This window comes from Eublepharis macularius, chromosome 4 (genome assembly GCF_028583425.1).
Source record: "Eublepharis macularius isolate TG4126 chromosome 4, MPM_Emac_v1.0, whole genome shotgun sequence".
NCBI lineage: Eukaryota > Metazoa > Chordata > Lepidosauria > Squamata > Eublepharidae > Eublepharis > Eublepharis macularius.
Window position 1 is genome coordinate 134103588 of NC_072793.1, and position 23995 is coordinate 134127582.

Sequence of the window (23995 nt, forward strand, 5' to 3'; positions counted from 1 at the left end):
ACAGCGGCAGCTGCAGACATGACCCACCTGCCTGCCTTCACGGAAAGGGCGGGAAGAGCAGGAGAAGTTGTTGGGAAGGGTCATAGTGGTTCCATCCAGAGAGGGCAAGGTTGAAAGAGGGACCAGGAACTTGTCAGGGAGAGGATGCAATGGGCAGGACAAGCCGTGGGGAAGGGTTGTTTTGGCACCATCCAGAGAGGGAGAGATTGAAAGAGGGACCGGGAACTTGTTAGGGAGATGAGGACAAAGGGTTACTAGCTGCATTGCGGAGCAGAACCAAGAAGACCCCTTCATTGGCGAGCCATGAGCCGAGAAACCCACTGAGTCGCGGGGCAGTGGTGGCAGCTGACATATCCCACCTTCCTGCCTTCGCGGAAAGGACGGGATGGGCAGGACAAGAGAGGTTGAGAGGCATCTGAGTGGTTCTGGAGAGGGAGAGGTTGAAAGAGGGACCGGGAACTTGTCAGGGAGAGCAGGACAAAGGGTTGCTGGCCACATCAAGGAGTAGGACCGGGAAGACCCCTTCATTTGCGAACCATGAGCCGAGAAACCCACTGAGTCATGGGACAGCAGCGGCAGCTGACAAGACTCACCTTCCTGCCTTCGCAGGAAGGACGGGATGGGTAGGACAGGAGAGGTTGGGAGGCGTCTGAGAGGTTCCGGAGAGGGAGAGGTTGAAAGAGGGACGGGGAACTTGTCAGTGAGATGAGGACAAAGAGTTACCAGCTGCATTGAGGAGCGAGACTGGGAAGACCCCTTCATTTATGAGCCATGAGCATGGCCCCAGGGCCTGCCAGCAGCCCTAGAACCAGAGGGAGGGGGTAGAGCCCTAGCACAGGACTCATAGAAACCTGACCAGATCAGGCACTGATAGTAATCAGAGTGAGCCCTCAGCTGAGGTGCCCATTTGAGCTTGGCCCCAGAGCCAGGCAGCAGCCCTGGTACCAGAGGGAGGTAGAGCCCTAGCCCAGCACTCCCAGAAACCTGACCAGATCAGGCATTCATAATAATCAGTGTGAGCCCTCAGCCAAGGTGCCCACTGAGCTTGGCCCCAGGGCCTGGCAGCAGCCCTGGAACCAGAGGAGATAGATCCCTATCCCACCACACACACACACACAAATTCAAGCTCCGATGCACTCTGCCTGTCTCTCTCCCAAAATGCTAGCAACAACTCTCTCCCACTCCACTGCTTGCTGAAACTAAAAGCCAGAGCTTGGATCACGCTTCCTTTTATAACCAGAGGTCCCACAGAGAAAAGCAGGAGGTCTCTGGTTGGTAGTCAGAACTGCCTAACAGGGTTTGCAGGGATGAGATTGGAGTGCCATGGCTACAGAACACCCCCCTCCCTGGTCTCTGCTCCCATGTAACCAATTGTAACCAATTTGGAGCTCCACACTTGGAAAGAAGACCTGCCTATCAAGCTAAGTTTGGCTTTGATTAGGGTTTCCAGGGTAACAGAAGGAGTGCAGAAAGAGTTCAGGCAGTCTCTGTCTCCGTTGCCAAGGGAATTGATGGAGGGTGCCTGACTGTCTGGCTTCACAAACAGCGGACGAACGCAACGAATGAGGTTTGCGATGACCACTTGTTCGTTTACAATGGCGCCTCACGAATGGCTTGTTCACAAACAGCCGATTGGGCTGTTCATGGTTTTTTTTAGTTTTTATTGCTGTTCGTGTCCACCTCTAAATATAGCTAGTGTGTTAGGTTCAGTGATTGTGTTAGAGTGAATATGGGGGGAAAGTTGGTATCTTGTTTTATTGTGAGCCCTGGTCCCAGAGTTCATATCCATGTTGAGAAGTGCACTGTTGTGAGTGAGGAGTTTAAAGTTAGGGGTTGTATGTGGGCACGAAAAGGCTTGCCTCCCAATGCCTGTGACAGAACAGTATGATAAGTGAAAGAGATCTAGGCAGGTACTGAAAACACTAGTTCTCATATCTTCACAGTAGCACCATTTCTTACACATGAAAAAAACATATGAAGTGGTAACTGGAGGAGGTAATTAACAACCAGTTGACTGTCTTTGTGAACCTCCTGTGTAGGAAGGTTCCTGAGAAGAGGGCTTCCTCCTGGGGAAGCCGTGTCCACCTTCACTGTCAGTTGTGCAGTACCTTCTGAGGCCCTCTGCCTTAGCCGTGTAGCTAAGCTCTCCGAGGCAGCTGGAAAGGTGGGCATCACACCCACAGCAGTGCGGCATCACTTTTGGCCTGGCCATAGGTAGTTCTGGCTGCCACCCAGTGCCCTCCCCATTTTATTTTAAAAAGATACATCCAGGACAAAGTGCTATAATCAAACAGCTTTAAAGGATGTATTCCTGTAGTTACTACTGATTATTTAATGCTGGCTATAGATCAGATATTAGGATGACAGCTGTTTGACAGACTAAGATGGGCCAGTTGAAATGACAGAAGATGGTTTCCTGATATCTGGAAACTTCTCTACAACTTTTGGAATAAGAGAAAATATAGAGGAGGTGACATTCCAGCAGTTGATGGATTGGGCCAAAAGGGCAGGGAAAAATCTCCTCAAAGCAGCCTCTGTGACAGAGACACAGCGTGCACCGAATGAGGTGTTTCTATCCGGAATTAGCTGGAAAATGTGTGCACATGAGTGTAGCTCAATTATTCTCTAGGAATGTGACAGAGGCTGTATCTACAGCTTTAAAAAGTGTTATTTACCTTAACTATGCTATGATTGTATTATTGATAACAAAACACATTTTACAAAGACATCTTAATCTCCAGTGTTGTCTCACCCACACAAAATTAAACTCTTTAATGCTAACACCACAAGAAGAGCCTTGCTGGATCAGACCAATGGTCCATCTGGACTAGCATCCTGCTTCATACAGCAACCCACCAGTTGTCCTAGAGGGCCAAGAGAAGGGCGCAGAAACAAGGCCAAGGTCTTTCTCTATGCTGCCTCCTAGCATTGGTACTCAGAGATTTGCTATAAGCTCCTCATAGTTATCACAGCTAATAGATATTGATGGGCCAGTTCCCTGTGATTGTAATTCTTTCCTAAAGACATCTAATCTCAGGGCCATCACTACACCCACTGGCAGTTCATTATACAATTTAATCACTTGTTGAGAAAAGAACTATTTTCATGTATTCATTTCCATTGAGTGCCTCATGATTTCATTGACACTGAATGCCCCTGAGTTCTAGTATTATGGGAGAGGGAGAAAAGGCTATCTCTATTCACTTTCCTTACTACATGCATGCTTTGATAAACCCCTGTCATATTACCCCTCAATAGTCTTTTTTGTAAGCTGAAAAGTACCAGATTCTTTAACCCTTTTCTAAGCAAGGCAACCAGAACCAGAGTTTAACTTTTTTAGCACTGCTGCTCACTAATTTGACATTTTCATCAAGCTATACTCTATAGCTCAAAAGATCTCTTTCCCTCTTAGTCTCAGCTGGTTTAGATCCCATCATCATATATTTAAAGTTAAGATTTTTTGTTCCAGTGGGCATAACCATACACTTACCAACAATGAGTTTCATTTGCTATGTTATTGCCAATTTTAATAACAAGTTACCATATACTAGTCAGCAGATCAGCAAATTCCTTAAGAACTGTTGGGAAGTTAACATCTGAGCCGGGAGACTTGGTTGTTGTTGTTATTATTCACTTACAGTCCACCCTTCTCACTGAGATCCAAGGTGGATTACATACTGCAAATGCAATATAATATAATCAACATCAGCAGACGGTACCCAGGAGTGTAGGATATAGTTCCTGTCCCTACCAACGAATCTCTTCGAGCTACTTCTTATGACATAGCTCTATAATCTGAGTAGAAAGCCCATCTGCATAATTTAGTTTTATATAGTTAGCAGAAAATCAGGAGTGGGAGCTTTCCTAACTTCCTCAGGTAGCCCTCTGATGGTTTATATCTTATTTGACTCTATGCCTTCTTTGATATACAGAGAAACATTGCTCCCAGTAAATTCCTCCATGTTTGTTTATAGGGTTTTTATCCAAGGATAAAAGTGATTTTCACCTTTCCACCAAGTTCCTGAAATGTCTACTTATATCTACATTGTCATTTTGCTCCAAAGATTCCAGCTCCCAAATCATCATTCGTGGCATCACTGGTGAAATCACAGCGCACACACATTTAATTTTTGCACATATTTATAATGTTATATCAATATAAGGGCTGAATTTTTTAAAAAATCAAAAAGGAACAGATGGAGAAGTCTTCGCACGATGAAGGTTAAAATGGGAGCAGCTCTGCCACCATATCTAAGCCTCCCCCCATCCAAACTGGCAAGTCCTACCCTGGCTGACTCAGAGCTCTGAGACATAGGCCAGCACCAGTAGAGCAAACCAACCTCTGTTGGGATGGAGCCTGGAGCAGCAGTGACTATGTGCTTTTCAAACCACGCTGCTTTCTGTAGTGCCAGAAGTGGCCACCATCCACTCACTTAGGCTTTTGCAATTCTGTTTTTAAATGTCATTTTCATAGTGTTATATTGACTTACTGTTGTAACAACACATGCGGCAGATTCTCTGAGTTCCCAGCTTTCATTTTTTAAAAAGTCTCTAGTTTTCCTTTCCTTGAAAAGATATCTCCACAATGGAAGGGGCTATAGATTGCCTAATCTGTACCTGTTTAGCTGGCCATGCATTTGTAACAGGTAGCAATTCGAAGAATACTACCTTTGGGGTCCTGAACTTCAATTTTCTGCCTAGTAATCTATTTTTTTCCTGCAGGAACACACAACTACGTATTATTTTCTAGAGTAGAAAATGTACTTGACCCACATTCTATCCCAGCGGCATCTTTATGGGATTTGTTGTTTTCCTGTTGTCCTTTTAGATATGTAGTGGCTAAGGGGAAAAAACAGGAAAAAAATGGAGAGAAACATGGTAGGTTTTGGCCTTTTGAATATAAAAATTAACGCTCAGGACTAAAAACTATTAATCTTGCTGAAACAAATTCTTATGAAAGCAAGAGACCTGATAGTAGCATTTTGAAGGATACAGTAGTTATTATTCAAATAATAACTATGGGTTTCAGGTAGTTAATTTTGTCACAGTTACCATGACACTGTGTGTCATGACAAAATATTACTTGCATGGACCAATGTTACTCTAGATTTTAATTCAACATTCCAGTTTACTACTAGAACTGAATATGGTGATATGCCAGGCTGGAAGGGGGCACTAGGTTTTTCAAAGCCCTGGAAGTAGTTGAAAAAAAGATATATACATGTGGTATATATATGTTGTCTCCAATAAATAGATGTTGCAAGTTTGTGCACTGTTTCTGGATAATACTGACTGAATAAAATGGCCATTTTTCAATCCAGGTAATACAAAAAGAATATTAGCAGTGATTATTTATATTTTTAATTCTTATCCTAAACACCTTCCCCCTATGTGTCAGTTTCAATCCTAACTGGGTGCATACTCACATGAGAATTAATTTCCTAGTAAGAAAACTCCAAGAACATAGCTCTTATGGACTTCTTAATGCATGACTCAGTCTTCAGTAAATACATTTCAGTCCTCCCCCACTCCTAATCCATTTCCTTTTGAGAAAGAAAAAAGAAGGGGGAATCTTCTTGTTTTCTGCAATTTTGAAATTTCTAGCACTTTTGTATTTCTATATGCTATTGCTAGGTATTAGAATGAACATGTTTATTTATTAAAATATTTGCACCTCACTATCCTTTGTAAAAAGATCCAACCTAACGCGACTTGTAAGAAATAATTAAAACATACCTCAAAAATTAGAAAAAAGATCCAGCATAAAAAAGATTTTTAAAAATTAGGCATCAGCAAAGAATAAAACATGATAGTATCCCAAAACAAGCAGAAGAAAATAACCCGAAGACACCAGCAGTATTGAAAGTCAATAATAAGCTAAAAAGATGTATACACATATGCATACATGGCACTAAAATTTCACAAGATAGGCACCAAATGAAAGTTCCAAAGTGAGCAGGGAAGGGCTCATTCCATGACCATCTAAGATTGTAATTCTGACTATATCATAACATGGTGGCACATTAAGCAGTGCCTCTGCAGAAGATCTTAATGGTAGGTTCATAAGGGAGCAAGTGATCTTCCAAACAATCCCAGTCCATTTAGAGCTTTAAAGAACCACATTTGAACTGAGCCTGGAAACAAATTGGCAACAAGTTTCATTCTGACAAGATAGTTCTCTATAGCCGACAGGAGCCAGCTATCTTGCTCCTGCCTTCTGAATCAAATGAATCTTCCAAAAAGTCTATATAAAGCACATCACAGTAATCTGACTGGAAGGTGATTAGTGCTAATAACTGTGAGCATATCTTGTTTTGGCAGGAAAAAAGCTGGTGCACCAACCAAACATGATGAAGTGAGATATGTACTACAAGAGGATACTTAAATGTCCTTTCAGTGGATGGAATGAAACCCCATCTGAACCCTACTGAATCTTGCAGGGTGACCTTGGGCCAGTCACACACTCCCATCTTAATCTACTTCGCAGTGTTGTTGTGAGGAAAAAAATGGAGGAGAGGAGAACAATGTAAGGCACTGTTGGCTCCTATTGGGGAGAAAAGTGGAGTATAAATGAATACCTAAACAAATAATAAAATCTAATGCTTTTAACTTAAGATTCTCTTCCACGGAGCATTAAACCCATCATGATAAACTGGGGATAGATTCTGCCTTAGGAATCCATCCTTCCCTGGAACTTTGAGTGCCGCCTTCAGTTTTTTCAAAGGCGACCTGTGGTGACAGCGGCCATCCTCATCCCTAAAACCCTTTTCCTTTGGGTCAAGAATGGAACTCTTTGTCCCACAAACTCTTTGTGTCACAAAACTCCAGGCTGCTGCTGCAGATGGCAGGAAGGCTTAATGGGTAAGCAGAATGGGCTACCCCAGGAAGAACAGCAGACATATTTAAAGTCTGGCAAGTCCAACTGAATATAATATCTTCGGCCAGCTAGCCAAAGCAACCTTTGAATGGTCACAACATCTGTAGATTAGTCTCTAGAAACCCACTTGAAATTAGGTGAGGCCTACCCCACAGTTTGAGAACCATGATACAGCCCTCAGTGCTTAGTAAGTTGTTCATAATTCTTTTTGGAAAGTATTACATGATTCACATTTATAAATGACAATAAGTGGAGTAAGAGACTCCTCCCCACCTTTCAATTTGCTCTTATCCTCGCATGTCCTTGCAGGGATGTTTTGATAACTTAAAAAAATATCTCAAATAAAATGTGTTAATTTTTGTTTCAGTTCTACCTTTCTTGTCTTACGTGTGTTAATACAAGAACAAGTTGCACCTTCTTTTCATCAAGTTTGCTTCAGAGACATTCCTGCCACTATACATAGAGCACCGTTGCCACAGAAAGTCAGTAATCCAAACACAGCATGCTAAAGATACTTGTATGACTTTCATGCTAAACAGTCAAAAACAAGTAACTGCTGGTATTTTATCTATCTCAATAGGTTACACAAATAGAGCATATATTTTTCCAAGTTTGCATTGATTGCACAGTCACAAAGAATTAATCAAACTGTTGAGGCCTCAAATAAAGCCTCACAATTCCTCCAAGATGGAAAGGATGATCCCTGAGGCGGTTTTTAAGCATTTTTGCCATAAGCACTGTGGTCTGCTGGAATCCACAGAGAAAAGCACCCAAGATAGAGAAAAAGTGACATCTCAAAGTTCAAGTAGGGGAAACGGTTTTGAAGCTGCACATACTGAACTGCTGTCTCGTACCAATAGGTGCTTTATTTTAACTATGCAATCTTTCCTTAAAGAACCTGCTTCCTTATTCCATTCCCCATCGCTTTTAAAGGAAGAGTTGAAATTACAGTTACTTGATATCATTATGGATTCTCATTTATTTTTCAGGTAGGGTTAGGGTTGCTAGGTCCCTTTAGTCCCCTGGTGGGGGACTGGGAACAAGGTACTTACCCTCCACAGTGATCAGTGTCCCTTCTCGTGCATGTGCATAGCATGTGTGCGCACTCCTGGCGTGCCTGATGATGTCACTTCTAGGAAGTGATGTCATCACACGGGTCAAAGGGTGGCCCGGTGTGCGCTCCCGCACTTGCCAAAGGGCTGAATCCCCACCGTGGGCCTGATTCAGCCACAAATGGGCCCATTGTGGGGCACGGGGGTGTGCCGCACGGGGGTGTGCTGTGCCACCTGGAGGTGCACCACACTGCCAGGGGGATGCCCTGGGGGGTGCCCCCCACTGGCCAGGAAAGTGAGGTTGGGAGGAGGTGGGAACGGGGGATCCCCCGTCCCGGGCAGGGGATTGCCAGCCCTAGGTAGGGTGGCTGAACAGGAGAAAAAGTGTAAGGATGAAGGTTTGCTGGCTTTCAAAATAGAGTTTCCATGGAAGCAGTAATACAATATTGCAGTCTGAATGTTGTGGACTGGCAATATACTTGCTACAGTAGCTAGACTTGGGAAGATGATGGATGATGCTCCAAAAAAGAGAGAGAAATAGAAGTGAGAGGTTCTGTGTTATTATTTGATTGTCTTCAAAGGCTTTCCAAGAGATGTGCATAAACTCTGGTCACAGAGCCTTATTTAGAATCCTAGCTATTTCTTTCTCAGAGTAAACTGCCTTGTTATTTCCATGTCCAGAATAAATATATACAGGAAACAAACAACAAACTATTGCCAAGAACTTATTCTGTGCAGAATAAGGGAACACACTACAAGTTATAAGCTACTTTTAAAGCTATGGCTCTCCACTCCACTGTTACTCTTTCTCCACATAATGGTTACTATTGGCACTTATGTACTAATTGAGGTCTGACTGACAGGATATTTAGGAGAGACTAAAAAAGAGAATTCCTAATATAGAAAGACAAGAACAAAGACTACTTTTAAAAGATTTTATACTACACAGATTGCCTTTTATCCTCTTCTTGTCACAATGAAATAAATACTGTCTCTGCTGAGGAGCCACAAACTGGTCTAATATTGATCTTGGGAACTATCTAAACAAAGTCTACTTTTACCCTTGCTTGGCTGTCTTCTTTTGATATATTTTAGTTCTCCGGAGCAGAAAATGCTACCTGGTATTGAAAATGTTTGACCAATGGGGTTAAGGAGCACTTTCAGATTGTGCAATACAATAGAAAAAAAAACCCAGCTCAATTTAAGCCAATAAGAGAATGAACTATTGCTTTCAAAAAGCAGCAAAATAACATCTCAAGTTTTACAATTTAGAAGCCACAAGAGGCAGGTTAAGGTGCAGAATTAGAAGGAAAATGAAACTCCATTACTGATAGATGTCTGGTCTTGCACAGTAAGATGAGAAAGAGGAAGAGTAGATGGGACATCGAATGAGCTGGATCAAATGGGACAGGCTTTCCCTGCAAAACTATTCCGAAAAATAACCGGTACAGAATTCAGTGAAAGATTCATTGGCTACCTTTGGCAACCCTCACTATGCCAGTCAGTACTGAGGAAGTGAGGCAGACAGACAGGAACAAAGGTCAAAAGCACAGATTTATGTATGCTTTGTGAGGCTTGCCCCAAGAGGAATATAAATATGGCATATTTAAAAAGAAAAGGGTTTGAGAAGGAAAATTAATTTCCTTATGGAACAGTGACATTCTGTTATCTATTTGAAGTCATTTCCAATATTGGCATTTTAAAACAAATTTACATCTCCACCTCTTGCTGATTACCTCTCCTTTATGCCCGATGAAAATGTTTATTCATCTGAGATGACTTCATCCTCTTGTACCAATAAAACATAGAGGATAATGCCTCTACTATTTTGTATCATTTTCATAACAAGATGATATCTCCCCGCTGCATGAGCAATACAAACTGGTGAGCTCCAAAGGCACCCCAATATTCGAAATATTGATGGAGGGGGCAGATGAGAAAGATGATTCCGCCACATAGTTATCTATTTTTTGTCAGTAAATACTTGTATCTTTTTGTTACAAAACTAATCTTCGTCTATCATAATTAAAAGAGGAAACTAGGTCTAAACTTCATGATTAGCAGCAAAGTGATGGATAATACAGCTCAGTATATTTTACATTAAATGGGAGAGGAACATTATGAAATTTTTCTATGTAACACTTATTCATGAAATTGGACATTAAAGGTTGATGAATTTGCCTCTTTGTCTGCTAATTTAATGATGAATTTTTTTAATGAAAATAACTTGTCATATACATTGAGATGTACGGGATATGCCAAATGCAATTTAAAAAAACACACACAGAGAATCCAGATTATCTGTCAGCCTGCCACAACATACGTTCTTTATAGTTTGCATTTAATTCATTACTTTCCCTGCTTTTGAATTTCTAAAAGAACAAGTCCTGCCAGATACCCTCTGCCGTGAGAATTATGGAGTTTGGTTCTGAAAATCCCAGGCCATTAACAACATTCAATCCAGGCCTATGAGAAAAAGGCTCCCAAACACTTAAAGCAGAGGCTTTTTGCCTCTGCCCTCCCTTCCTTTCCGTCCAACTCCCCCACAAGCAAGCAAGAGAAAGAATTTAGAACACTGAGACCTCGTGACACCCCAAGGCCCTTTCACTTTTGCCCTTAGAGCACATCAGGTGCCTTTAGCCTGAAGTCTCTCGCTTTCTGCTGAGCACACTAGAACAAGTGCCAAAGGCCTTTGCCAGCCTAAGGAAAACCGACAAGCAAGAAGGTAGGATTCATGGTCCTTGGAGAAGGGGAACAGGTGGAGCCACTCCCCTTACCAAACAACTATAAAGGTGGGTGCCTGCCACTGGCACCCCGCTGATGCCCTGGCCAAGCGGCGGAAGAGGCTTCTCTTGCTAGGAAGCCTCCAGACCCGGCTAAGCTCAGTCCAAGGGGACCCTTGCTATGTCATGACTTAGGTTAAATATTATTGCGTTAAGTGTGCCTTATATCCATAGGTTTAAAGTGTTAAGTTGTATTCTGTCTTAAGGAATAGTATTAAGTGTTCATCTTTGTATAGAATTGCTTTGTGGTCTTAGACTCTGTAGAGAATAAAACTCTTTCCTTTATTAAGCATTATATTAAGTGTGTAGCCTCAACTTTCTTAAGGGAAGGAAAGTTAAACTGCACCCGCCTTGGGGACGCCCTAGCTGGGGAGCCATGGAACGAACCCAGAAACAGCAGGATACCAGTGGGAAGTGAGCTCTGCTCACCTTCCCAATAGTGGTGTGAAAATTAACACGTATCCCCAATAAAATTCGCCCCCACCAGCAGCAGCACAGAGAAAAAACTCACCACACCCTCTCATTATACTAAAGTGAATGGACAGTCAGAGTGAATTGTATGTAAGTGGGTGAGTAATTAGAGAACTGGCATATTAAATTTTTAAATATCTCAAGTATCAGGTGATATCTCAAGCTGTTTGCTGCTGTTTTTAAAAGAAATATTTTACATGTACTTCCAAGGAGTACTTCAGTCCAAGGGAAACCTGATCATCTTGTGATCACGGATGCTATTGTTTAACTCAACAATGTTTTGCAGTGTATATCTATAATAAACACCAGAATGTGTTTCAAATACATTTGTGCAAAAGACTTCAGAAAGGCAATTGGTTCCTATAAATATTCTAGAGTGGGTAAAAAGCAAGAATTCCTTAGAGAAACAATTCTTGGTACCACACTTTATAGTAACCACTATAGCTCTTGTCACATTAAAGCATTATTTCAAGTGTTATATTAACTATTTCCCAGTGTTGCTTTCATTGAAGTAAACTATGATTCTCAATGATGTGAGGGAAGAAAATAACTCAGCTCCATACTTAGAATGCCACACTCGTTATATAAACTTCATACTTTCCATTGTTACTCCAGAGCACAGTGGCTATAACACACATTTGTTTTTATTAGCATGGCAATATGGGGGATTCTTTAAACAACTTAAAAGGCAAGATAAATGTGAAATACTGTAACAATAATACTGTTACTTAATCATATCCCAATAATAGGTCTCCATGTTGAAAGATTCCATTAATCCCACTGGCATTCTCCAGTGATAGTAAAGTACTGCTTCCATACCTCACAGATCATTATTGTAACAGAATTATTCAGGAAAAATAAAAGGGAAACAATGTGGACAATGCAACTGTGTATAGTATGTAATATTTGTTGCTGTATGTATTATCCCATGTAATGTCTGTATTGTTTAATATGTCATATTAATGCTTATGACTTTTCCCAGCTTTGTTCTAGATTTTTACTTGATTTTGTTTCCACAATCCTAATCTTATTACACTGCTTATTGGATGTCCTGTCTCAGTGAGAAAGGAGGACTATAAATAACACAAATAAATAAATACCAGTCAATAGAAGAACTTTCAGACAAAGATACATTACAGTTGCAACTTACAGAACAAGGCTAGATGATGCTACTTGAATGCAGCAAAGGGTGGTTTTATTAAACAAATTGACACAACATTGTTGAGTTTGTTGAATGTTTTCAGTTGCATGTCTCCCCCCCCCTCCTTTTCCAACAAGGATGAGAAACCCACTCTTAACAAGAAATCTTAACCCACTCATAACAAGAAATCCTACCGTCATTTCTTAGTATTAAAGGTGTAGGAGGTCCTAGCACTCTGTTGCTGATTACAGTGTTTGTCACCACACATGTGTAATTCCCCACATCAGATTTCTCTACTTTTGCAATGTACAAATTCCCAGTTTCTTGAGAAACAAAACGACGATTATCCTGGTGCACAAACGATGGATATTCATTGAAAATCCATGCATAGATCAGTTCTGAAAATTAAAGCAAAAACATTATTTTTATTACTACAAAACATTATCTTTACTTTTGGTACATTTGAAAATCATAGGCCAGAAATAGAGTGAAAATATGTGCAATATTAATGTATACAATATATTTATAACGATATCTTAAAGGTTTAAATGCAGCACAGTATGCGCATTTGTAAAACAGCACCATCGCTTTGAGCAAGGTGAATTAGTGTCCATTGTCATTTTAAAATCTGCTCCTTATTGTCTGCTTCTGAGAAATGCTTAATGGTAGTGCACAGTGGTAAGCAAAATGCTTGATTTTGCACTTGGTGATATCTGCAAATTAGTGACTGATGCTTAAACACACAGCTATTTTAATCGGCTGCAATGAGCTCCAGAGTCAAGTCAACAAACTCTAAAATTCTGCATTTATTTATAAGAACAGCAAGCAAAACAAACATTTAAAATCTAATTTAAAATGAAATTATGCAGTTTTCAGACCTATATATTACCATTCACCACAATAATACAAACTTACACCAAATGGGTTGGATCATGGCTGAGGTTGGGCCTCCACTGGCCGGAGGATGCAACATCTACCCCCCCCCCCCGCCATGTGAAAGTTGCCCACCACTGTTTGTTTTTCAGCTGCTGTTACTGTGCTGCTATATCCAGTTGTACTGCTGTATCGTTGGTTATTAGTTGTATTGCTGCCGCCAGGCAAGAGTGCTGCTAGATTTATATGATGTTTTAATGTTTTAATATGGAATGTTTTAAAATGATTTTAAGGTTGTTATCTGCCCTGAGCCCACTTGCGGGAAGGGCGGAATACAAATATGATATAAATAAATATTGACAGATTGGATTTATAGCCCGCCCTCCCCACAAGCAGGCTCAGAGCAGGTTACAATATCATAGACATCAAATATATAATACATGCATAAAACAGCAATAAAATATTGTAAAATACAATGTAAACACAGTAGAACACTGACAGTGAAATCCTAAGCAGAGGTTGGCTTCATTGCTAAAGACTAGTTGCAATAGCACCTTCAACTGAATGTTTAGTTCTTTACTCTGTATAGACTTTTTATGTGACAAGCTACAGTTCCCAGATCCTATCATTCATTTTATAAACCTAAACTAGTAAAAGATAGCAAACAATGAGCTTTCTGCCCAGTTTCTCTGTCAGTCATTCAGTATAGCAGTTTTCAAACTTCAGCAACCTCAAACCCCCAATTTTGATTTTTAAAATTTCATAATCCCCATGTCTTTCCCTCCACCTTCATCTGCACATGCTGCAGACCAGTCAACCTCTTTTCACAAAGTGTGGGGCATGCCATACGTGACCTGGGGAGACTTTCATCTGCTTGCATCTCCAAAACCATACAGGAAAAAAAGTTTAAAAAACATAGTTTTACTGTGTATAAGCCATGTGAAATTTGGTCTCAGAGAGTAGCTAATTTTATAAGACCACAACTCAAAAAGTCCTGACCCAAGTTCTAATCAGTCTTATCCCTGGACTGAAAGGGACTTTGCACCAGATACAGCAATAAAATTCATTTCTGATTAATAACTTCTAGACAGAGACAGGCTGAACAAGGGATAGGGAAGGGGATAGGGGAAAAAATAGAAACAGAAAAGGACTAGAATCACACAAAACCAGTATTTAACTGAAAGTCATTATTTATTAATATAGAATTGTTCTCTCCAGCTATACGCTACAGCCTTCACATTGAAAGACAGAATGAAAACCATTTCCATTCCATAACAGCATTGATGCCAGTATTAAGACTAAACCTCCTTGATACCTCTCAGTTTTATGTAGTGGTTAAAACTTAAAAGTATCAGACTAGGACGTGGGAAAACCTGGTTCAAACTCTCACACTGTCATGGAAATTCGATGGGTGATCTTGGATCAGTCATACACTCTCAGCATAACCTACCTCACAGTGTTCTTGTGAGGATAAAACAGAGGAGAGGAGAAGTATGTTAGCCACTTTGGGACCCCAGTGGGAAGAAAGGTGGAGTATAAACATAGTACACAAATAAAATAAAATTAGAGTGCCTAGGGCTGGGCTATTGGTCCCCAGCAACCAATCAGCATGTTTTCTGAGGTAATGTGAAAGCTGCAGTTGGAGGCAGCCATATGAGTTCTTGCCCTTTAAAAGAGGAAGAAGCCAATTCAATCCCTTTCCCTTAAACCAAGTCCCTGCCTCCATTCCATTTTGACCGTAACTAGGTGGCTTTTTGTTCTTGCAAAGGAATTGTGGACTGCCCTGGAATACCCTCACAAGCCCCTAAGGTTTCCCAAGCCCCACTCTGAGATATGGCTTAGCATATCCCTCTTCTACCCTTCTGAGGAGTAAAACCAGAGGCTTGCTTGTTACAGCAGATGCTGGAGAAGCATGTACCGAGGAACCAGGTACTTTCCTCGGTACATTACTGTCTCACTGTTTCAGAAGTTTAAAGGGATAGTCAGGATCTCCAGACTGCAATATAGCAACTCAAACATATGCATACATAACTGGTAAAGAAAACAACAACAATAATAAACAGACCAGTCCTAGTTTTCAAAGTCAATGTCTAAGCCCTCCATTTTTCCAAATGCACAAAAGAAAGGGGCTTAATGTTAGTATGCAGAGATAAATTAGTTTTGCAGGGAACTATTTTGCTTGTACGACTTGCCAAATTCAGACACAACTGTTTCTTCTCCTTCTGCCAAGCAGCTTTCTTCTACAGAATATGGTTTGATAGGCCCAAGGGGGTAAGAAAAGATGCCTACAAACTATATACTAAATTAAGTAGCAATCAACTTCATTATGACTAATTAGATAATATTCCCAGTTTTATAGCAAGTCTTTGGAAACTTTCCAAGAAGAAACAGGAGGGATACATTTTGCAAGTTATATCAGAGTCTAGTGGTTAATTTATTATAACCTCACTGCATTATTATAAGACTAACACCCTGAACACCTTGGAAATACCAAGAAATTAGACATCAACAAGCTGCTGTAACAGGAGAGATGCTAATTATATTAAACAAAGCATACTCTTAGTTTAATAATGAGTCACCATTGTACTTGACCTCCACTGTTGTAATGCGGTTTAGGAATAACTGGGCTCAATCCACAAAATGGCATCGCAGTGCAACCCACCACTCATCTCAGGAGGGACTGCAAGGGACTATTGTCTTCTAATACTTTATTGTTACCTCATGTAGGATGAAAACATTCAGATTGTTGGGCTTTTATCATAACAAATCCCCCGCAGGGTTAGAGACCATCTTCATAGACTTTTAGAAGATATAATAATTATGTTTATGGGGAACTATCTAATCATTGTATTTACACATATGCATCTAATTACGAGTAAACCCATGCTGATGTCAAGAGGATACACAGAGTAAACAAGGTAGCACTTCTCAGCAGGCTTAAAAATTTCGGCAAGTAATTAGCATCCTTTTTTTTACATTTTAATTTACACTTGCCAAACAATTAACTTGTTTCTCTGTAAAACAGACGGCCATTCTGTCTTTAGCATACAAAGAGAAGCCTTTAGTTTTCAGTTATTCTCCACAGATCCTACACTTCCATACACAAAAAAAATGCACAAGGAATAATCTGACAACACAAACTTGTGAAGCAACTATAAAAAGAGCAAATTTATAGATGCCCTTGCTTGAATATCATGAAAAAATGGGAGTCACTTCAGTATAGCTTTATTCCATTCTGAAGAATTCATTTGGATGGTGAGACTATGTGCCAATAATACGGGTCTTTCCCACAAAATCACCTCCCACTGAAAGGGGAATTAACGATTTAGAGGAAAGAGTCACTGATCAGCCTTTCTCACAGCCACAGTGAAACAGATCCCATTCTACAAGAGACTGCTGATACCTCTTGGGGACGATGGGCAGAGGGCAGTGTGGCCAATGGAAGGCGGAGGCAAAATCAACAGTGAGTGGAGCCAACTAATTTTGGTTTTGTTCACTGGATAAGTAATTTGTATAAAAAGGGAACACCTATCCCTATGCAGGCAGCAACCTAATGCAATCCCTCTTTTTGCTATTGTGTTTGATAACAGCAGGGATGTCCAGTGCAGAAGAGAAATCCTGCCATGTGCCTTGCCATTCCTAAAACCCTATACTCAACATACTAGTCAAAAGACTAAGGCTTATGTGACAAAGAAGGTTATGAGTATTACAAGTTTCATTTGTATCCACTCTTGGTGGCTTTTGGCTAAATGAAGAAGTCAAAAGCATTCTCTCACCACTGTGGAATTAACTATATAAGACCAGTTCAAACCAGAGTAAAGGCTGCTGGTTTCAGAAAAGACACTTCCAGGAATCCTAATACTTCCTTTCAGCAGGTAACGTTTTTGGTAGCAAAAATAATTGAAAGCATGTGCATAGGATCTTTAATTTACCACAAATAGTAAATTAAACAGGCCCTATACCTGTTTAATTAGAAGTCCTTCTATATTCAACAGGACTCATTCTCAAGCAAGCATGTATATGATTATAGCCTGAGGGGGTTTGTTTGCTTTGGCCAAGCAAGTTTATTTTGGCTGGAGAGACGCTCTAGCTATTTTCCTTAAGTGCATTTTATGTTCAACAACTGAGTGACTAAAGAAGTTATCTTCCATCATCCTTCAGTTTCTCAGAGCAAGAGAAAAGGCTGCAGGGCAATATTTCCCTCCTCACACTAAGAGAAGTCCCTTTCTTCATTCTGAAGCAGTAAGAGCTGGCAGGCCAATACAGTCCTGAAAAGGAACCCACTCCCTCATGGAGAGTCACACATGGTGCATGTTTGGGTGGCAGCATTTCTGAGTGAATTTTGGAGCAGTTGCCACCTCACCTGCCTTGCCTGGGCAAGTCATAGTGCTGCAAATGGGCACCACTACATGAGCCTGCAGGGAGAGCCCACCCCAAGCTCTGATATCTGTGAGGCAGAGTTTGACAATTACTTCATTGGAGCTTTGTTAGACATCAAATTTCTGCACTTGAGAGATTCCATGGTTGGTCTCCCCTCCCCCCACTCCTTCCTCTCCCTCCTCCCGTGGAAAAAAGAAAGGTTGACAGTCATGGACAATAGATTCTTACAGATCTGTTGACCTGTCAGGAACTCAAGGGAGCCATGGTTCCCTGCCTAAATTCTTCTGTTACTGTAGGAAGGGACTTGTTTGCCTGCAGTGCAGAATTAAACAAAGACAAGCTATGATTTACTTGGCGAACAGCCTGCCACCCCTGGACTGCCTGCTAAGGACAGTGAAGAGGCAGGCAAGAAGCGGTGAGAGGCAGTTTGAGTTGATGGGGCACTGTCCCATATCCAAATGGACTTGCTTTAATTGCATACCACAAGACATAAAGAAAGCTACAATGCGCTTTTGAAGCAATCAGACAAGGCCTGGTCTTTGCTCAGGCATTGGAGAAAAGAGAGCTCTAGAAAGCAACAGGTAGAACATGCTCACACCATTTTCATCACACCCAAGTGACATGATAAATCACCACAGACCATTGCCTTTTATCGCCTCCCATGTGAGGTCCCTTTTGCACTGCCTTAATGGTGTCTCAGAGCATGTTGCAGCACTTGGACATCTTTGCTGATAAGTGCAATTATCACATGGATTAATGTTGTATGACCTTTCTTATTCAATCAAACACTTTGTTTTATTTTTTTAAATGACAGGAAATCAGTGAGATCCACTAAGACTCATTTTCAGACAAATTATGTTAAAGGACTAAAAAAACCCAGGACCCCAAATCAACACACCAATTTGGTTAACATCATTATTTCCTAATACAAATATTATGCTGTTTCTCCTTTTTATTAAAACTTGTTGAATTATCACATCCATTTATAAATAATAAACTGAAGCAAACATGCAAATTCTGTCAGGCATTTCAAAATTGTGTGATGAATACTTTCTAGAACCTATACTGTTTATTGTTTTTATCTCCCCACATTGTCACACTATAGTGAGGACTTAACAAAGCCATTAAAATCTTTAGATAAATGTGTATAGGATTAGGGTATCAAAAATATGGCTTTTTAAAATTATTCTACCTACAAAAGATCATTCAGAAATGTTTAAACAAAAAATATGACTGAACATGGGCCCAACAGTAGCAATTTCAGACTGTAAATATACAACAAAATACTTGTTTTGAATTCTTAAGAGATTCCTATATGCTATTTGTGTCTGTTCAGACTTGATGGATTTCTTCTGATAAGGCTTCACATACTAATTGCTCTAAAAGTGACAGGCAGTTCCTGTCCCAGGGGCAATTTGTAACAACTGAGTAAACAGACACTTAAAATACAGTAGAAAATGGCTTTTGGCAAGTATGGTGAAAAACTGAAACACTGTTAGAACTTATAACAACACGGTGCCTGCCGATGCGGTGAATGGATGTACACAAGAAGGGCGATGTATGGCTTCTAAGCTAGATAGTACCAAATATGCTATCAACATTTGTCAGAATCATCCAAGAATTTTAGCAGAGGTAAACTTTTTTTAAGAAATAAAAAGGGTGCATGTCTAACCTAGGCTTCTCATTCCTGAAATACCGCTTATGTATTTTTATTTGTTCAGCTATTTACACAAATGTTCTTATAAATGTATCTTTCTTACCTAAGCCATATAATATTTAAGGGGAATATGGGTGGAACTAATACTTCTCCACAATTTAGTGCCCTAAAAACTGAATTCTTCATTTCTGCATTTCAAATTATAAACTGTAGAAGGACTAGAGCTTTATGAATAATGTTCTAGGTTTAATCCCTCCAATCGTCTGTTAATCGTCTGAGAAAGATCTGGGTCTGAGACCTTGGAATATCACTGTTGTATCATAGTACTGGACTAGGTGGATTGATAGAATAATGCAGTTTTATATACTGTTTTCATAATAAGGTCTATGGTTCTTTAATGTCAGTTAAATGGAATAGCTGGATGGCTTGAGGTGCTATCCTCAGCTATAATGATAACACATACATTTGTGACTCCTCCTGCTTTTTAATTCCAGTGGGAAGGAGCATGAATACTAGATTAATAGCAACAATAATTAAGTGCTATCAAGTCAGGGGTGATTCTGGACCCAGGCCTTTTGTTGCTTTCATAGGTGGCAGCAGTTGCCAGGGGTGCCTTTCACCAGCTTTGGTTGGCAAGTCAGCTGCGGCCCTTCCCGGCAGCAAAGATCTTGCCACTTTAGTGCACACCCTGGTAATATCTAGTTTAGATAAATGCAATGGACTCTGTTTGGGAGTGCCCTTGAAGACTGTCTGAAAGCTTCAATTGGTGTATAATGCTGTGGCCAGAATGGTCACTGGAGTAGGTCATAGGGACAATATCACTCCAGTCCAGTTTCATCTGCATTCGATCCCAATTAGCTTCCAGGCCCAATTCAAGGTGCTGCTATTGACATTTAAAGCCATATACAGCTTGAGACCAGCGTACGTTAAGGACTGCCTTCCCTTATATGAACTTACCTGTCTACTATGGTCATCTTTGGAGGTTCTGCTTCAGGTTCCCCTACCATCTGAAGCTAGACAGGTAGAAACCCGAGAAAAGGTCTTCTCAGCCATGGCACCAAAAATCTGGAACTCCTCCCCAGGATGATTCATCTGGACCCCTTGACTGTGGTCTTCCACTAGTGGAAACAACTGTTATTGGTCCTCCTCTCTGTTTTTTGTAATCTGTGTTTTGTGTTTGCATGTTCTTATGATTTTTTATACTATTTTAAATATTGTCTTAAATTTAAATTGTTTTAAACTGTTTTAAATTAAAACACTAAAAAAGTGTTTGACTGTTCGCCACCTTGGGGAACTAATTTTGGATAGAATGTCTTAAATAAATAAATACAGTTGCAATTGAGTGATGGCAACCCTTCAAGAAATTTTCAAATGCAAGAAATGAACAGAGGCGGTTTGCTCATCCCTTCCTTTACATAGTAACCTTGGCCTTCCTTGCTGGTCTCTCATCCAGGTACTAACCATGGCCAGCCCTGTTTACCTCTGAAGCGCTGACAAGCTCAGGCTAGTCTGGGTTATTCAGGTGGCTAATACTAAATTAACCCTCTTCTTGGTGATACTGCGTTTTAGTGTTTATTTCCAAAACATCCCAGTAGTTAGCTACCGGAGATTCATGCAATGATTTTAACACTAGTGTCTACTAACCCACCCTGGTTTTAATCCATTTCCTGTTCCAATCAGAGCCAAGCTACAAGTGACGCCTTACACAGGTTGGACACTTGTCAGCTTCCCTCAAGTTTTGATGGGAAATACAGGCGTCCTGGTTTTACAGCTTGACTCTCCATTACAGCTGCAATCAGGATAGTAGGATTTGAGACCAGTGGCACCATAAAGACCAACAAGATTTTCAGGGTGTAAGCTTCTGAGAGTCAGAGATCCCTTCTTCAAATATGAGAAGTAGAAAACCCCAAGCTTCCCAGTAAGGAGGCTTAAGGATCAACACTCCTCCTCTGAAGAAGAGAGCTCTGACTCTCAAAAGCTCATATGTTGAATATATCTTGTTGGTTTCTAAGGTGCCACTGCACTCAAATCCTGCTGTTTTACTACATGCAGACGGACATGGCTACCTACCTGAAACAAACAGGACAGTGCCATGGACATTCTCCTTCTGCCAGTATGTTGTAGTAATGTAATTCACTGAAATCACTGGTACGACAGCGTACACAGAGATTCAAAGTAAAAATACCCCAAGCTTTTTTTTTTTTTTGCGCAGGATATAATTCTTCATCAGAAGGAAACATGGAATTTTGATACTTAAAATGATAAGAAATAACAAATTTTCTGGTGTGCTTCAATTAAAAGGGCCCTTTGAGAGTTGTCTTACTTTGCTGCATTTTTGAATTAGTGCTGCCCTCCTCTTTCTTATATTTATTTTTCAAAACTGTGTGTCCGAGGCCCGGCGCGCTGGCCTCGGACTTCTCCCACCCCCATCCCCCAGACGACGCGGGGCCCACCTACCGGGCGGGAGAGGCCGGAGACGAGACCCCTCCGGCGGACGAGGGCCCCAGCTGCTACGCCGCCGCCGCACCGCCACCCGCCGCCGCACCTGGGAGGAGGACCCTGGGCGACCGCGGCAGCAGACGCACCCGGAGGCGGCGGCCGGTGCGGTCAGCGCCCCGGCGGGAACAGCCCAGCCCGGGCCGCGGGGAAGGCCGCGGCAGGCGGGGCGAGGCCGCGCCGGGCCGCCAAACGCCGGCGCAGGCGCTCCCGGCCGAGCGGGATGGCAGCCGGAGCCAACGGAGGGGAGGGGGAAGCAGGCCAGCCCGGGATTGGAGGGCGGCCCAGGGAGAGGCCGGATTAACCAGCCAGAGGCCAAGCCCGCGGTCCGTCACAGGGCAGGAGGGCGGAGGGCGAGAGGCATTGGGGGAGGGCAGGACAACCCGACAAGCAGCCCACCAACGGGATAGAGGGAGGTGGGCCCGATGGGCAGGGAGGCAGGTGGCACAGGTGTTGGGATTGATGGTGGGAGGAAGCACGTGGGGGTAAGGGTGGAGCTTAGTAGGGAAAAGTATTTAAGGAGGCTCTGGAGGCAGGCCGAGGAGGAAGGTACGGAGCAGAGGTGGAGCAGGTGCCCTGCGGTCGAGAGCAAGCACCTTGCCATTGCCAGCCGGCTGCCCTGAAGTCCAAGGCGCAGTCGGTCGGGTGGAGCCACGTGCTGACCAGCCCGCCGGTCAGACAAGGGCCGCCCTGATCTGAGGCCGCCCGTGAAAGAGCCTCCACGCCCCCCTGAGGACCCGCCCAGCCGCCCCAGGCTACCAGCACGGACCCGCCGGGACCGCCCCGCCCCGCCCCGCCGCCAGGGGGCGTGTCACAGCCTGACACTGTTAAATAATAAGGACTGTAATTAAACATTATCTCATGTAAAAATACAGCAGGAGTATAGATTTAATTTTTAGCATCAGTGTTTAACCAACTGGAAAAAAAAATAAGTCCATGCTGTATACTCTTTCCTGTAGCTTTACAAGTTTGTTGCTCGTTTATTTAAACAATTTGTTTCAAAATCAAACACATTGTCCATATAGTTAATCCAACAATAACAGCAACCCCCCAAATAAAACAGCAAAGGAATGACAATTTTCTAAGGTTTTTTTCCTTCTTCTTTATATCTTTCTGCTTGCATTTCGCTTGAAAAACTATGGGCTGGATTCCACCAGAAGGCAGGTCTTTGTGGCTGTCCTCTCCCCCAGCAGCCATTTCTGACCGTAGGGAAGACTGTGGGACCTGCATGGTGCTTGGGTTCATATGGGCCAGTAGGCGGCACTGGAGAGCAGAAGAGGGCGCCTTCTGTCAGTATAGGTAAAACAGAGCGACTCCAGTGGATTGAAGCCATGGAATGGAAAAGAAATTCCTTTCCATCTTATAATAAATTCTATAAAAGAAATGCACACAAGCCACTGAAATATTTGGAGAAAACACAAAATAGTAGCATTTGTAGGTAAATAGGAATTTAGATAACAGATAGGAAAATAGGAATTTAGATAACAGATTAATCGTATTTTCTCCCGAACTATAACTCTTCTTCTGGTATCCAAATGCAACCAGCCTTTTATAAATCTGCATTCACTACTACTGTTACAAAATGACTCAGAAGTTCAAGTAATCCAGTAGATACAGTTTGTTACATTATTTTTGCAAAAGACAGGATTACATGGTTTGCAGAATAATGTAACAAATGTATACATTGAGCCTACTCTAAGTAAGTTAGTTAGTCTTGATGGTATAACGAGCCTTTGGTCAAGTATTTTTTTAAAAAAACAATGAACATTTAACATGGCTGGGTATAAAGATAAACTACAATCATACACATTTTCACTCTGAAAACATACACAGGGTTTTTTCTGGGAAAAGAGGTGGTGGAACTCAATGGGTACCATACGCGCTCCCGCAGGAAGTGATGTCATCACACAGGCTGTGGCTACCCCGGGAGTGCTCCTGCACTCCACAAGGGTCCTAATTCAGGCCCAAATCAGCCTGGAACACGCCACTGCCTTGTGGGAGAGCACTCCCCTGCTTTGCAGCAGCCTGATTCTGGCTCTTTCAGGCCCGAATTGGGCTAAAATGGGCTCAAAATGGCCAAAATGGGCCTAAAAGAGCCCAGATAGGCCAGGGACAGGCTGCTGCCGGGTGGGGGAACTCTCCCCCACCCAGCAGCAGCCCAATACTGGCTGTTTCGGGCCTGATCCTGGCCGAAATGGGTCCAAAAGGGCTGAAACAGGCCCAAAACTGCCCGGATTGGGCCCAAATTAGCCTGGAACGGGCCAC

At 41.9% G+C, this 23995-nt stretch overlaps 1 protein-coding gene across 1 annotated transcript in view; it reads right to left on the reverse strand.

The window, feature by feature from the left end:
- The window catches only part of LOC129328520 (contactin-4), a 418707-nt gene that overhangs the window by 181409 nt on the left and 213303 nt on the right, over nt 1-23995 (reverse strand). Inside the window, exon 5 of the mRNA XM_054977634.1 lies at nt 12519-12722. Coding sequence (XP_054833609.1) covers nt 12519-12722 — 204 coding nt within the window. The remainder of the gene's footprint in view (nt 1-12518; nt 12723-23995) is intronic.